Raw genomic sequence first — 12763 nt, 5'->3', positions numbered from 1 at the left:
GATCATCAGCAAGTCAATTTTAAGATGACTGATCCCAGGCCTCGAGTGTCAGACAAATCAAACACAACAACATGTCTTGATATTCAGATCTAGAAGCTGCTGGTGCTTCTGGAGGCTGAAGGGTGGGAGGTGGTGTTCCTGAGGTGGAGACAACATTAAATACACTTCACACAGCAGCACCACTTCAAATCACTTTCAGCAGAGACAGACCAGTGTAACCCTTGGGTATTGTTGTATCGACCACTTAAATAACAGACGCACGGTTTAGCACACTACACTCAGTTTCCATAATAAACCCATTATAACCCATAACCCCAACAGTCCTGTGATATGATGATGTCACAGTGGAGGTTTAGAAGTTGTTGATGTGTTGGAGGCTGTAGTTTGTGGAGGTGGTGAATGGGTGATGTGGGAAATGATAGAAACACCTCATGATTGAAATAATTTTCCATTTGGATAGATGGATGGATTTATAAATTGATGGATAGATGGATGGATTTATAAATTGATGGATAGATGGATGGATTTATAAATTGTTGGATAGATGGATGGACAAACAGTGGAATCTGTCCTCACACACACCATGACCTCTTATAAAAGTATATTCCTTGAAGGCCTGTAGTTGGCTGTACCTAATAAACCGAGCACCCTGTGAATTCCCATGAGCTCTCTGTCCTCTCACCTTTAGTTAAAGTCAAACTGCTGTGTGAACACAGTGTGTGAGGAATGCACACAGGCTAGTGAATCAGTTTCCTTATTACTCGGAGCTGATCTGGAGGTTGATAGTGGCTCCTATAAAAACTTGCACATTAGTATCAGCTCACGGTGGGTGGGTGTGTGTGTGTCATAAATAGAAGTGTAGTGTGTAACCGGTCAGCTGATGTCCTGACACCTGTGCCACTCGCTCATCAACACATGAGCAGAGTAATCAAGTGAGACCACGTCGGTGTGTGTTTCCCAAGTGTGTAACTTTGCTTCCTGGACTAATTGAGTAGAAACTGTGCTTCACTGTAGATGTGATCTCCGGAGAGTGTCTGAACATTTGATTCCTTTTTTTCTGTCACATATAAGGCACGCAGGTGGGGCCGGGGGGGGGGGGGGGGTGCAGTGCAGTAGGAGGAGAAACTCCAGAGCGACTGACTCTGGGATTTGTGTTCTCTCACATGCAGCCGCTCTGGAGAATGTCAGGGGCTTGTCTGGAGTTCAGTGATTGTCTGAAAGCAGCTTTCACAGAAACAAGCTCCTGGTGCTCCGAACATTGTTCACCATCATATGAGGTCATGTGACCTCTTCATCCTTTTGGACTGTAGACACAACATGAAGGATTTACAGATCAAAACAATAAGGTAGAATGATGACGTCCTGCTGCAGGTCACGCTCTCCATCAGAAGATTCACTGCTGTCTGATGACCAGTCTGGATCCAGCATCATTCCTGCATTAACACCAGTGGTAAACTGGTTTCTCTACGTGGAGGGATTAGAAGCTGCAGCACAGCCGAGGTGTTCAGGGGATAAATGCTGCTGTTTTATGTTTGCAGGTTACACAAGCCACAAATCAGATTGTGATGAACTGTGCTGACATCGACATCATCACAGCTTCCTTTGTGCCTCAGGGAGGAGACGGTAAGAATCAGACTCTGTCAGCCCCCCCCCCCTCTCTTTTGTCCTTTATCGTTTACATTCCCATGAATTAAGTTTCTAGTTCCGTCTGCCCTCCATTTTGCAGGATTGTTAATGAATGATTATCCAGTGCAAACAGCCACAGCTCTGGCACTCAGCCCCTCTTTTCTTCACGATTTTCCTTTTTTTCAGAAATTAACGCGACGGGATTCAACTATCAAAACGAGGATGAGAAAGTCACCTTATCGTTTCCTAGCGCTCTACAGAAAGGTAAGAAGGGACCTCACCGGGCTTCACTGACCATCAGTTATTATTGTTTTAGAATAAAGTCATTTTCAGGCGTGAACTCCAGAAAAAATGTCTGGAAGTATTGGTCTAGACATTTTCTAGAAGTGTCAGCAGCAGCAGGTTGTCGGGTCCGACTCGTTCACACCGACAGGAACATGTGAGGGACATCCAGGCGGGGGGGGGGGTGCAGTGTGCAGGAAAAGTTCAGGGAGTTGTCTGGACCTCAGTGTATATCTGAAAGCACCTTGGCTGAACAAACAGTACATCTCTCTGTGCCCCCCCCCCCAGGCTCCGGCATGTTGAAGATCGACTACGTTGGGGAGCTGAATGACAAGATGAAAGGATTCTATAGAAGTAAATATACGACCCCTGCAGGAGACGCCCGCTACGCTGCTGTCACACAGTTTGAGGTGAGTTGACGGACTGATGTTTTCCTTTGGTTCACATGTGTGACCCTTCTCTGGCTGGTGTTGCAACATGTGGTGTGTTGGTCACGTGACTCTTGTTTGTATCCATACTTAATATAGATTTATGTCATATTAGCTTCTATCTATACGCATGTTTTGAAGCTGCTGCTCTGTGTGAACACGTGTTTCTGGAGTCTGACTGTCGCTGGGTCGCCTCACTGGAAGCTGAACCAGTGCAGGATTTAAATCTGTTGTGTCCATGCACAGATTGAAGGGTTTGGCAGATTGGCTTTGCACAGAATGGTTTTCAATCATCAGCTTCAGGTCCAGGTATCGGATCCTTTCAGGTGAGATACAGCCTCACTGTTCAGCTGCAGGCATTTAGCTGTCCTGTCGATTTGAGCTGTAGCTACTAGCTAACTGTGGGCTGTTGTTTTTGTGCCAGAGCCGTGGAGAGAGAGTTTGTTGCCATCCGAGTTAAGTTGTTGTTAATTGTTAACTGGACTCGTGTGGTGATGTTTATGTTGCCGCTCAGAAGCGGAACTCTTTCAGTCCAGAGCTCAGGCACCGGATTGAGGCCCCAGGATCTGCTTTGTGACTCGATCTGGTCGGAACCAGCTGTGTTGGAACCGGTGCCAGTATTTTGCCAGATCTTAGTTCAGACTCTCACTAAATTAGTGCATTGTTACAGGTCGAGTGCAAGTTTGTTACCTGAAGAAATAACCGTTAATGTTTTATACTTATGAGTTTCTTGTTACTGGATGTTTTAGGTTGCTCATTGACTGGTTCTGGTCTTTAGCCACTGATAATAATATAGTTTTCACTTAAATAAATAAATATATAAATGATTTAAGATGATATAAGACGGCTTCTCTTGACTGCAGGATACATTACTGGATTAATTTGTCATAAAATGTGTCCTGACCTTTATCCAAGTGTGGACAAACGCAGTGTGCGCAGTGAGCTGATAACACACACACACACTCACACAATTATAATCTTTTACTCAACACACCCATCAAGCATTCAAAGTGGTGGTGGTGGAACCCTGGATTAAATAACTGCTGCTGTCCAGAGACAAGACTGTTAATAAATTCTGACCGAGACAAAACAACAACCTCACAGAAACTCTTGTGTCTTCCAGTTGCTCGTTAGGTGGGAGTGTTGTTCAGATACACTCTGCCATATCAAGAAGAAGCTGCTGCCTCATGTTCTCATCAACTTAGGATGTTTGAAGCTGCTTTTCCAGACAAGAAGCCGAGACTGTAACATCAAGTGTATTTCAAAGTACTTCACACGTCTTTATGTCATCAACCTGCAAAGAATGCAGAGAATGACCTGTGATCACAACAAGGAGCTCAGAGTCCGTTAAGTTTCAATAAGTGTTGAGTTATGTTTTCGTCCAGGCTTTGTTATTCCCTCTTTTACAGGTGATTGACTCCTTAGCAGAGTTTGTCTTTGTGTTTTCTTTCCTCTCTAAGTTGTGTTTGACGTCACAAATACACACAAACTTCTGTTCCAATGGAGGAAAGTTTTCTTTGTTTTAGTTTTGCTGTCACAAAGTTTGATTGTGTGGTGTTGGTCCATCTCAGCACCTCTGAACTCATCTGGATTCAAACACCGGTTCTCACTTTCTGTCCCTTCCTCTGTCCCCCCCCCCCCCCCCCCCCTCTCTCCTCTCCTCTTTCAGGCTACGGACGCTCGCAGAGCTTTCCCCTGCTGGGACGAGCCAGCGATCAAAGCCACCTTCGACATCACTCTGATAGTTCCCAAGGAGCGAGTAGCCTTGTCAAACATGGTACGTTACACTGCTCCCTCCTGACAAACTGACTGACATCAGGAAACACCACCTGCTTTCCATGATCCCCCCCCCCCCCCCCCTCCCTCAGGGTAACACAGTTCCTCTGGGCGTCTGCAGAGAAGCTGAATGTTCCTCTCTCTGAGGATTGACCCTGTCAGTGGTAAATCTTCATACAAGGAAAAAGGCAATAAACCAAACATTATTATGCGTAAATAAACCTAGATGATATAAACAAAATGTAAATGCTTATGAACCAATAGTAATCACTAATTGAACCACGGTGTAGCCCGAGTCCAGCCTGTGTTTGGCCTCGTGGTGGTCCAGCTCGTGACCTTCTGTGTTCTCACGCCTGCTGAAGTCTGTGGCCTCAGTGAGTTACAGTGACCTTTTCAAAGTCGGCTGGTTTCAAGCTGTTCTCTCTTCACGTTGGAGAGGAAATGAATTTGCCTGTTGTGCTGCGTTCAGGTTCCTCCTCCCTGAGTCACACAGGAGCAGCAGCCAACACCTCTAGCAGCAGCTTTTTCTTTTATTCTCTCTAAACGCTGGGGCTTGGTCCCAGGGATGGGTTTGAATTTAGGGATTAATAATTGTTCAATGTGGAGCTTTTTATTGTTCTCAGATAACGCTGGAGAATTTAATTAATAATAACGCATCATATTTTATTAGTGTTAGGTCAAACTCAGGTCACCTGTGATGTTAGGAGCGTTCATGATGAATTTAGTAACTCGCCCTAAAATGTTTCCTTTATATAAACACTTTTACCTCCTGTGAGAAAGAATCGATACCGTCACAGCCGTAGTTTTCACTTCACCCAATTTCAGTAATCTGATCTTTAGGCCTTAAAAAGTCTTAAATACTAAATATCATGCACCACGTGTTGAAGTTAGTTGGGTCTTTCTGTGATAACGTCTGTAGATACTGTCTCCGTCTGTAGCTGGAGAGATAACCTGGTGTTTCCTGGGTTGTTTTCTTCTCCACTTCCTCTTACTCTTCAGTCATAGTGAAGTGGAAGTGGTTCTGGGACCGATGCTCCTTCAAATCAGTCTAGTTCTGTTCTGTTAGCTCACAGAGATGCAGTTCAGCTCCGTCTGTTTCCCACGGCTCATTCCTCTTTGTCCTCTCCAGAATGTCATCGATCGAAAGCCATATCCAGAGGATGAGAACCTGGTGGAGGTGAAGTTTGCCACCACCCCCATCATGTCCACGTACCTTGTAGCTTTTGTGATCGGCGAGTACGACTTTGTGGAGAGCCAATCATCAGACGGTATCACGGTACGCGTCTACACCCCCCTGGGGAAGGCGGAGCAAGGGAAATTTGCGATGGAGGTGAGTGCGTCAGAGAGGAAGCTGCAGAGGCTGCCTACACCTCCATCTGTTCTCCATCAGTGTGGCTGTGTAGACCTTGTAGTCATTTCTTTTTTTCTCTCCTGCAGGTGGCGACTAAGACCTTACCTTTCTACAAAGACTACTTCAATGTTCCTTATCCGTTGCCTAAAATTGATCTCATTGCTATTGCTGATTTTGCTGCTGGTGCCATGGAAAACTGGGGCCTTGTTACCTACAGGTAAACTTCACTTCCTTTCTAACTACTGATTTTAAATGGGTTGGTAATGGTTTTGTATTTATATAGAGCTTTTCTAGTCTTGATGACTCAAAGCGCTTAACAGTACAGTTTTACATTCACCCAATCACACACACATTCATACAGTGCATCTATTAGCAGCACTTTGTTATTCTATGGGGGGGCCATTGAGGGTTCAGCATCTTGCCCAAGGACACTTCAGCATGCAGATGGGTCAGACTGGGGATCGAACCGCCGACCTTCGGGTTGGAGGACGACCACTCTACCCCTCAGCCACAAATCGTCCCGTTTGTTTCAGTGTTATCATTTGCAAACCACTGTTGTCCGTAATGTTTTTACCGTCCACGGTGGCAGTCGGACCTCATAGTTCCAGCTGGAGTTCATCAACTTATCTTTCCCTTTTTCAAATGTTCACCTGTCACTCGGAGTCTGTTGTGCGTGAGCTTCGTGCATGTGCCCCCCCACCACCACCACCACCATAGATTTCATTAAATCTGTAGGAAGCTCTGAAACGTCTCCATTGCTTTGGATTCCCAGGGAGACGGCGCTGCTCATCGACCCGAAGAACTCCTGCTCGTCCTCCAGGCAGTGGGTGGCGCTGGTGGTCGGACACGAACTCGCCCACCAGTGGTTTGGCAACCTGGTCACCATGGTAACCAACCTCTTGAAACTGAAAATAACCTCAAACACACAAAGTTATGAAAGTGTTGATAATCATAGGAACAGAACTCACTTGGGTAAAGAAATGAGAAAAACTAGCTTCAGGTGAAATATTCTAAAGTTTGTTAAAATATGACAAAGCACACGAAAAAAGTGACTCATTAGCTCTGGATGTAGGAAAGTAAGAACTTTATACTTATTAAATTTGCTGCTGATATCTTTGTTTAATGGAGATCTGGTTTCCAAGCTGCTGCACGTTAGTTGCGTCCCAGCTCAAGGGCTGTGTCCCTGACGAAGGCCCAGTAAGACCAGAACAAACTGGTGAAGCAAATGGGAAATCTGCAAATATATCTCATCAAGCTGTGTGTGTGTGTTTGTTTGTGTGTTTGTTTGTGTGTGTGTGTGTGTGCAGGAATGGTGGACCCATCTGTGGTTGAATGAAGGATTTGCGTCCTGGATCGAGTATCTGTGTGTGGACCACTGCTTCCCAGAATACGACATCTGGACCCAGTTCGTCTCAGCTGATTACACTCGCGCTCTGGATCTGGACGCACTGGACAGCAGCCATCCCATAGAGGTGAAAACTGCCGAGTCATGTGTTGATGATCCCTCCACAGCCTCATTTTCACGTTTTCTATTCATGAAAGCAGATTGTCGTCTCACTGAATCCGGGTTATTTGAGGTGCAGATCAGCTTCGATGTACTTGAGCTGCTCGATCTCCTGATTTCTGACTTTCCGTGCTGCAGGTGAACGTGGGTCATCCGTCGGAGGTGGATGAAATATTCGACGCCATCTCCTACAGCAAAGGAGCGTCTGTGATCCGCATGCTGCACAACTACACTGGAGATGAGGTCGGTCCTTTGACCCCAATCGCGTCTCAACCTTTTTATTGTTGCTTTTATTTTGTTCTGTAATGTTCTCATCTGATTCTTTCTCTGCAGGATTTTAGAAAAGGAATGAACGCTTATCTTTTGAAGTTCCAACATAAAAATGCATCGACAGGTAAGAGCGTGGAGGAGACGTTGAGATGAAGCAGAGATGATTCATGACTGTTTCCTGTTTCCCCTCTAACCTCGGGCTGTCTCCCACAGAGGACCTATGGGACTGTCTGGAACAGGCCAGTGGGAAACCCATCGCTGCAGTGATGAGCTCGTGGACCAAGCAGATGGGTTTCCCTATCATTGAAGTGGAACAGGAACAGGTGAGCATCACTGGACCCACGCCGTTTAATCCAGGATAAAGAAATGATAAATATTCTTCTTATTTTCTGCCCTGGTTCTTGATTCTCACTGACACACTGACCATGATGTCATTCACAGCAAGGCGACGACCGCATCCTCAAGTTGTCTCAGAAGAAGTTCTGTGCCAGTGGACCACATACCGGTGAGCCTGTTCTACAAATCACTCCCCACACCATGAATCCTCGGAGCCGGGGAGTTCGGCGTTGTGTTTCATGAAGTTAAGACTCATGTCTGTTGCTCGTCTGTCGGCAGGTGAGGACTGCCCCAGCTGGATGGTTCCCATTAGCATCTGTACCAGCGAGGACCCGATGTGCACCAAGCTCAAGGTTCTGCTGGACAGACCCGAGACCACTGTCACAGTGAGCGGCGTCGCTCCAGACCAGTGGCTCAAGGTGAGCTACCATGTTCCAGTTTACTGAGGATGAAGAGTCTGAAGCTTCATGTTTGTTTCATTAGTTCTGGTTTCAAATTGTTATTTTGGGACTTGAGAGTTCTGTCTGACATGTGTACTGGAAGTGGGTTCGGGTCATAACCAGATGTAATAACAGATTCTACACACTGAACTCTCAGTTGTTGTTTTTATGATTTCCTCAGTGTGGCTGTTAATTTGACGTCAGCTATGACCCGATGTGTGTAAAAGGTTGTGCTCATACAAACGTGTCAAACTTTAACCTCACACAGTTACTGCTCTTTACATTTTAACCCTGACTCTGAATGGAAGTCGGAATGTGAGAGTGACCGACTGTGGATTGAGGAGAATGAATCAGTCCGAGTCACAAAGGACTCGCGTTAACTATAAACTATCTTATAAATAACTCAAATATGAAAGGAGAACACAAATACAACCAAATGTAAAGAAATATAATTAAGAAAGTAAACACTGATGGAAACTGTTAAGATAAATTCACATTATAAAGTAAGTTTTTATATCAGGAAACAAATTACTCTATACAGTAAATTCAGATTTCTGTTGCACTGCTGATGAATCAGTCGAGTTCTCCTCTGGTTCTTGTTCCGGCTTCGACAAAAGTGTTGTGGGATTAACTGAGGTTCTGAGGTCTGTTAATGTTTGTTCTATTAAAAGTCAGAATCACCAGTGTTTGTGGAAAATTCACTCACTGCGTCGGGCTTATTGTCGACTAACCCCCCCCCCCCCCCGAGCATTAGCATCAGTGTGATGCCGTTTCAGGCCTCCTGGATAAAAGCACTCTGTCAGTCTGAGAGGCTGAAACGGTGAAAGTAAGATTTTCCCACAGTGTGACCCAGTTGTGTCCCTGCTGCTGTTTATAGATCAATCCCGGCACCGTGGGCTTCTATCGCATCCAGTACAGCTCGTCCATGCTGGAGAGTCTGCTGCCGGGCATCCGAGACCTCAGCCTGCAGCCCGTGGACCGGCTGGGCCTGCAGAACGACCTCTTCTCCCTGGTGAGAGCTCCCTGCACCTCACTGAGCGTGGAGGCTCCTTCCACAGGCTGGTTTCATTCTGTCAGAAGCCCTTGTAGAGCGTTGAAAGAGGCCGTTTGTTTTCTTTGTGTGCTTCCAGTCGCGTGCCGGGATGATCAGCACAGTCCAGGTGCTGACGCTGATGGAAGCGTTCGTCAACGAGCCGAACTACACGGTGTGGAGCGACCTCAGCTGCAACCTGGGAGTTCTGTCCTCGCTGCTGTCACACACCGACTTCCACGAGGACATCCAGGAGTTCATCCGGGACCTCTTCACCCCCATCGGCCTCGAGCTCGGCTGGGACAGCAAGCCAGGAGAAGGTGAGGCGCACGAGCCGGACAAGAACCACGACTCAACATTCACCTCCAAGGAGTTCAACTGATTGTATTTTCAGTTGGTTTTTAAACTCAACCCTCTACTTAGACATCTACCACAGAAATATATATTCTTTAGGTTATTTCAGTCTATGTTTGTCTCTACAAAGCAACCTGCATGAGGAAGTAGAATAACCCGAGTGGGACCTCTTCCCCCCCCGCAGGTCACCTGGGTGCCCTGTTGAGAGGTCTGGTTCTGGGGAAGCTGGGAAAGGCGGGACACAAACCCACACTGGAGGAGGCCAGGCGGAGATTCAAGGACCACGTGGAGGGAAAGCCGGTCCTGCCTGCAGACCTCAGGAGCCCAGTGAGTAGACCCACACGCCTGCCTCCCTCTATGAACCACTCAGACTCCCCCACACTGTCATCATCACCACCTGAGATGTTCCTGCAGATTGAAATGTGAAATCCATGTTCCAGGTTGAATCTTGTGTTTGTTAACTGTTGATTCGTTAGAAAACCATCACATGAAACTCGTGAAAGTTTTAACTTCATGAGTGAACGAGGGATTCAAGCTGCTCAGTTCTCTTGGCTCCTGTTGACTCCTGTTATGAGCAGCGTCTTCAGGAAAGCCTCGACGCCTGTGGCCCACACGCGAGTCTGTTTGGACTCTGGACCCGACGACTTTATACTGTTGATCTGCTATGAGTCGACATGTGTTTTAAAGTGATTAAACTCCTGATAACAAACCAAGTGGTGCAGTGAGCTGCTCCGCGGCCCAACCAGCTGGTTTGTCGTGTCGGGGGATTCAGACGAACAACACAAACCTCACTGACACAGGTGGTTTCCTGTTTGAAAGTGTGATCTGACTGGACGTTGTGTGTTCTTCAGGTGTACCTGACAGTGCTGAAGCACGGAGACAGTGCCACGCTGGACACCATGCTGAAGGTACATTGGAAACAAATGAGTTTCAGCTGTGTCCTAAAGATCCAAATTAAATTAAATCAGATGTTTGTGCTCGATTCTGTTGAAACTTCTCTCGTCCTTTCTTTCTCTGTGTCTCTCGGCCTGTAGCTCCACAAACAGGCCGACATGCAGGAGGAGAAGAATCGCATCGAGCGAGTGCTGGGCGCCATCTCAGCCCCCGACCTCATTCAGAAAGTCCTCAGCTTCGCCCTCTCGGTACGTGTGACCTCACTCTGACTGTTTGCTTTGGTTTCTCTGGGTCAAAGGTCATTTATTGTAGAGTGTGTTTACAATCATGAGGGAGATAAAAACCCTTGTGTTCTCTGTAGTTTATAGGTGGTTATGTTGCTCTCCTATATCCGTGGTGTACAGATTAATGTGTTATGATGTGTATCATTCAATATAAGAACAAATGTAGTGACTGACTTTATGAAAATATGAACATTTCTTTTCTTTTAAATACTAATTTTACTGTCAGTTCCACTCTTTGTTTAAGATTAACTAGAAGTATAAAAAGGAACTGGAAGTTAAAGTTAAATCAGCAACTGATTAACCACAGGTTCACCTCACCAGCCCAGTGAGCCCAGTGAGCTCAGAGGAGTGAGGCAGGCGTCACCACAGCAGCAGAGATGCATTTCATAACTAACCCTTGTGGCTGTCGGTGTGAAACTTCTTCTTCTGGCTTTTCTCTCCCCCAGGAAGAGGTTCGTCCCCAGGACACGGTGTCCGTGATCGGTGGCGTCGCAGGAAGCAGTAAACAAGGCCGGAAAGCTGCCTGGAAGTTTGTCAAGGACAACTGGGAGGAGCTTTACAACCGCTACCAGGGCGGCTTCCTCATATCACGACTCATCAAGGTAAAACTGCTGCTGCATCTGATTTACACTTCATCATGACTTCAAATCCTTTTAGTCTCCGATGTGTTTGTGTGAAGACGCTTCACGACACATGCAGCCGGGGCCTAGATTACTGATCCATATTGTCTCATTACGAGAACTGAGACGTTTGATCGTCAAACATAAAAGTGACTCCCAACTTTTTGGGGATTTCTCCTCTGATTGTCATTGTGAAGTTCTTTAGATGTCTTGTTGTCTGAACCCAGCGTAACTTTAGTCCTGGTCGACTTTTCACCTGAGGTCCGGTGGACTTTCATTATCTGTGCTAGTTTGAGTTTTCATTGTAGAATCAAAAGCTTTCAGTCGGCTCTACTTTCTCTTCAGGAACATTTACAAACCCCTGCTTTCATTCAAAAGTACAGATGTCGTCCAGTGTTTTCTTTTTCTTTCTCTTCTGCACTCACACGTTTCTTGTCTGCTTCTCTTTGCAGCTCACGGTCGACGGCTTCGCTATCGACAAGATGGCTGCTGAAGTGAAGGTGAGGGCACTTTGAAGAACTCCTCCGGGTTCAGTTCTTGACACTTTGGTTGTTGCGATCTCGTTTTCTGCTCGGCCACCAATGAACGCCTCCCTGATTTCTTTAGAGAAGCTAATACATTTCAAAGATGTGGTTTATTTGGAAACAAAGTTGAAAGTGAATTAATGTTAAGACCAAAACCTGCCCTCTTTTTACCACTAGAGGGCAGAATAACTGCGCTGACACAGCCTCATCTCTTCAGCTTGAGCTGTTCACCTGTTTGAGTTCAGTGAAGCTGATGAGACCAGTCGCTGCTACAGAGCTCTGGGTCGTCAAAGTTTCACATATCACGTGTTCAGATCACAGCAAATTCAACACTGCCTCAACAACACACATGACAGGTGAACAGATCTGGAGATAATGAGACAAATACAGAGATTCATGGAATATCAGACAGAAGATGGAAGATCGATCAAAAGCTCCCGCACAGCTAAATACGTTTTGTGTTTGGATTCTTACGTCTACAACTTTGTGTGTGTGTTTTTTCTTCCTTCCACAAACGCCTGTTTCTTTGTCCCTGCAGAGTTTCTTTGAGAGTCACCCGGCGCCGGCGGCTGAGCGCACAGTGCAGCAGTGCTGCGAGAACATCCTCCTCAACGCCGCCTGGCTGAAGCGCGATGCAGACGACATCCAACAGTATCTACTGCAGCGCAAAGCGCCCCCCCCCGTCTGAGCCTCTCCGTCGCCACCTTCCTCTAGCCCCCTCTCCCCTCCCTCCAGCGCGGACTTCCCAGCATCATAGCTGCCTCGGCCCCCCCCCCCCCCCCCCGTCACCACAGAGCAGAGCGGGACAGCAGAGCGTTCTTACAGCAGGCTTCATTTCTCTAAAGAAACTCTATGAAATCAACAAGACAAAGCCAAGAATTTAACAGTGTTGGAAACACAAAGAGACTCTTTTTACGTCAACAAAGCAAAATCCATTTTAAACAGACCAGGAATGTAGTTTTACCCCCATTCTGTCCGCGGGCCCAGCTGAGGGAGGTCACAGGAACAGCTCCGGCCTCGAAAAGATCCCTAACCCTGCTAACC

At 46.5% G+C, this 12763-nt stretch overlaps 1 protein-coding gene across 1 annotated transcript in view; it reads left to right on the top strand.

Moving 5' to 3' along the window:
• Nucleotides 1–12419, top strand: part of npepps (aminopeptidase puromycin sensitive) — a 13419-nt gene extending 1000 nt beyond the window's left edge. The window contains exons 2-22 of the mRNA XM_053415759.1: nt 1539–1623; nt 1813–1890; nt 2197–2318; nt 4006–4113; nt 5242–5442; nt 5550–5680; nt 6236–6350; nt 6771–6935; nt 7106–7210; nt 7301–7361; nt 7451–7560; nt 7679–7742; nt 7853–7992; nt 8891–9025; nt 9144–9363; nt 9582–9724; nt 10249–10305; nt 10432–10539; nt 11022–11177; nt 11648–11695; nt 12258–12419. Coding sequence (XP_053271734.1) covers nt 1539–1623; nt 1813–1890; nt 2197–2318; nt 4006–4113; nt 5242–5442; nt 5550–5680; nt 6236–6350; nt 6771–6935; nt 7106–7210; nt 7301–7361; nt 7451–7560; nt 7679–7742; nt 7853–7992; nt 8891–9025; nt 9144–9363; nt 9582–9724; nt 10249–10305; nt 10432–10539; nt 11022–11177; nt 11648–11695; nt 12258–12407 — 2502 coding nt within the window. The 3' untranslated portion in view covers nt 12408–12419. The remainder of the gene's footprint in view (nt 1–1538; nt 1624–1812; nt 1891–2196; nt 2319–4005; nt 4114–5241; nt 5443–5549; nt 5681–6235; nt 6351–6770; nt 6936–7105; nt 7211–7300; nt 7362–7450; nt 7561–7678; nt 7743–7852; nt 7993–8890; nt 9026–9143; nt 9364–9581; nt 9725–10248; nt 10306–10431; nt 10540–11021; nt 11178–11647; nt 11696–12257) is intronic.
• Nucleotides 12420–12763: the final 344 nt, after the last annotated feature.

The sequence above is a fragment of the Pleuronectes platessa genome, chromosome 3 (assembly GCF_947347685.1).
Source record: "Pleuronectes platessa chromosome 3, fPlePla1.1, whole genome shotgun sequence".
In the NCBI taxonomy this organism is placed as follows: Eukaryota; Metazoa; Chordata; class Actinopteri; order Pleuronectiformes; family Pleuronectidae; genus Pleuronectes; species Pleuronectes platessa.
The sequence above is the reverse complement of the archived record's forward strand: the minus strand, read 5'-3'. Positions and strand labels throughout refer to the sequence as shown.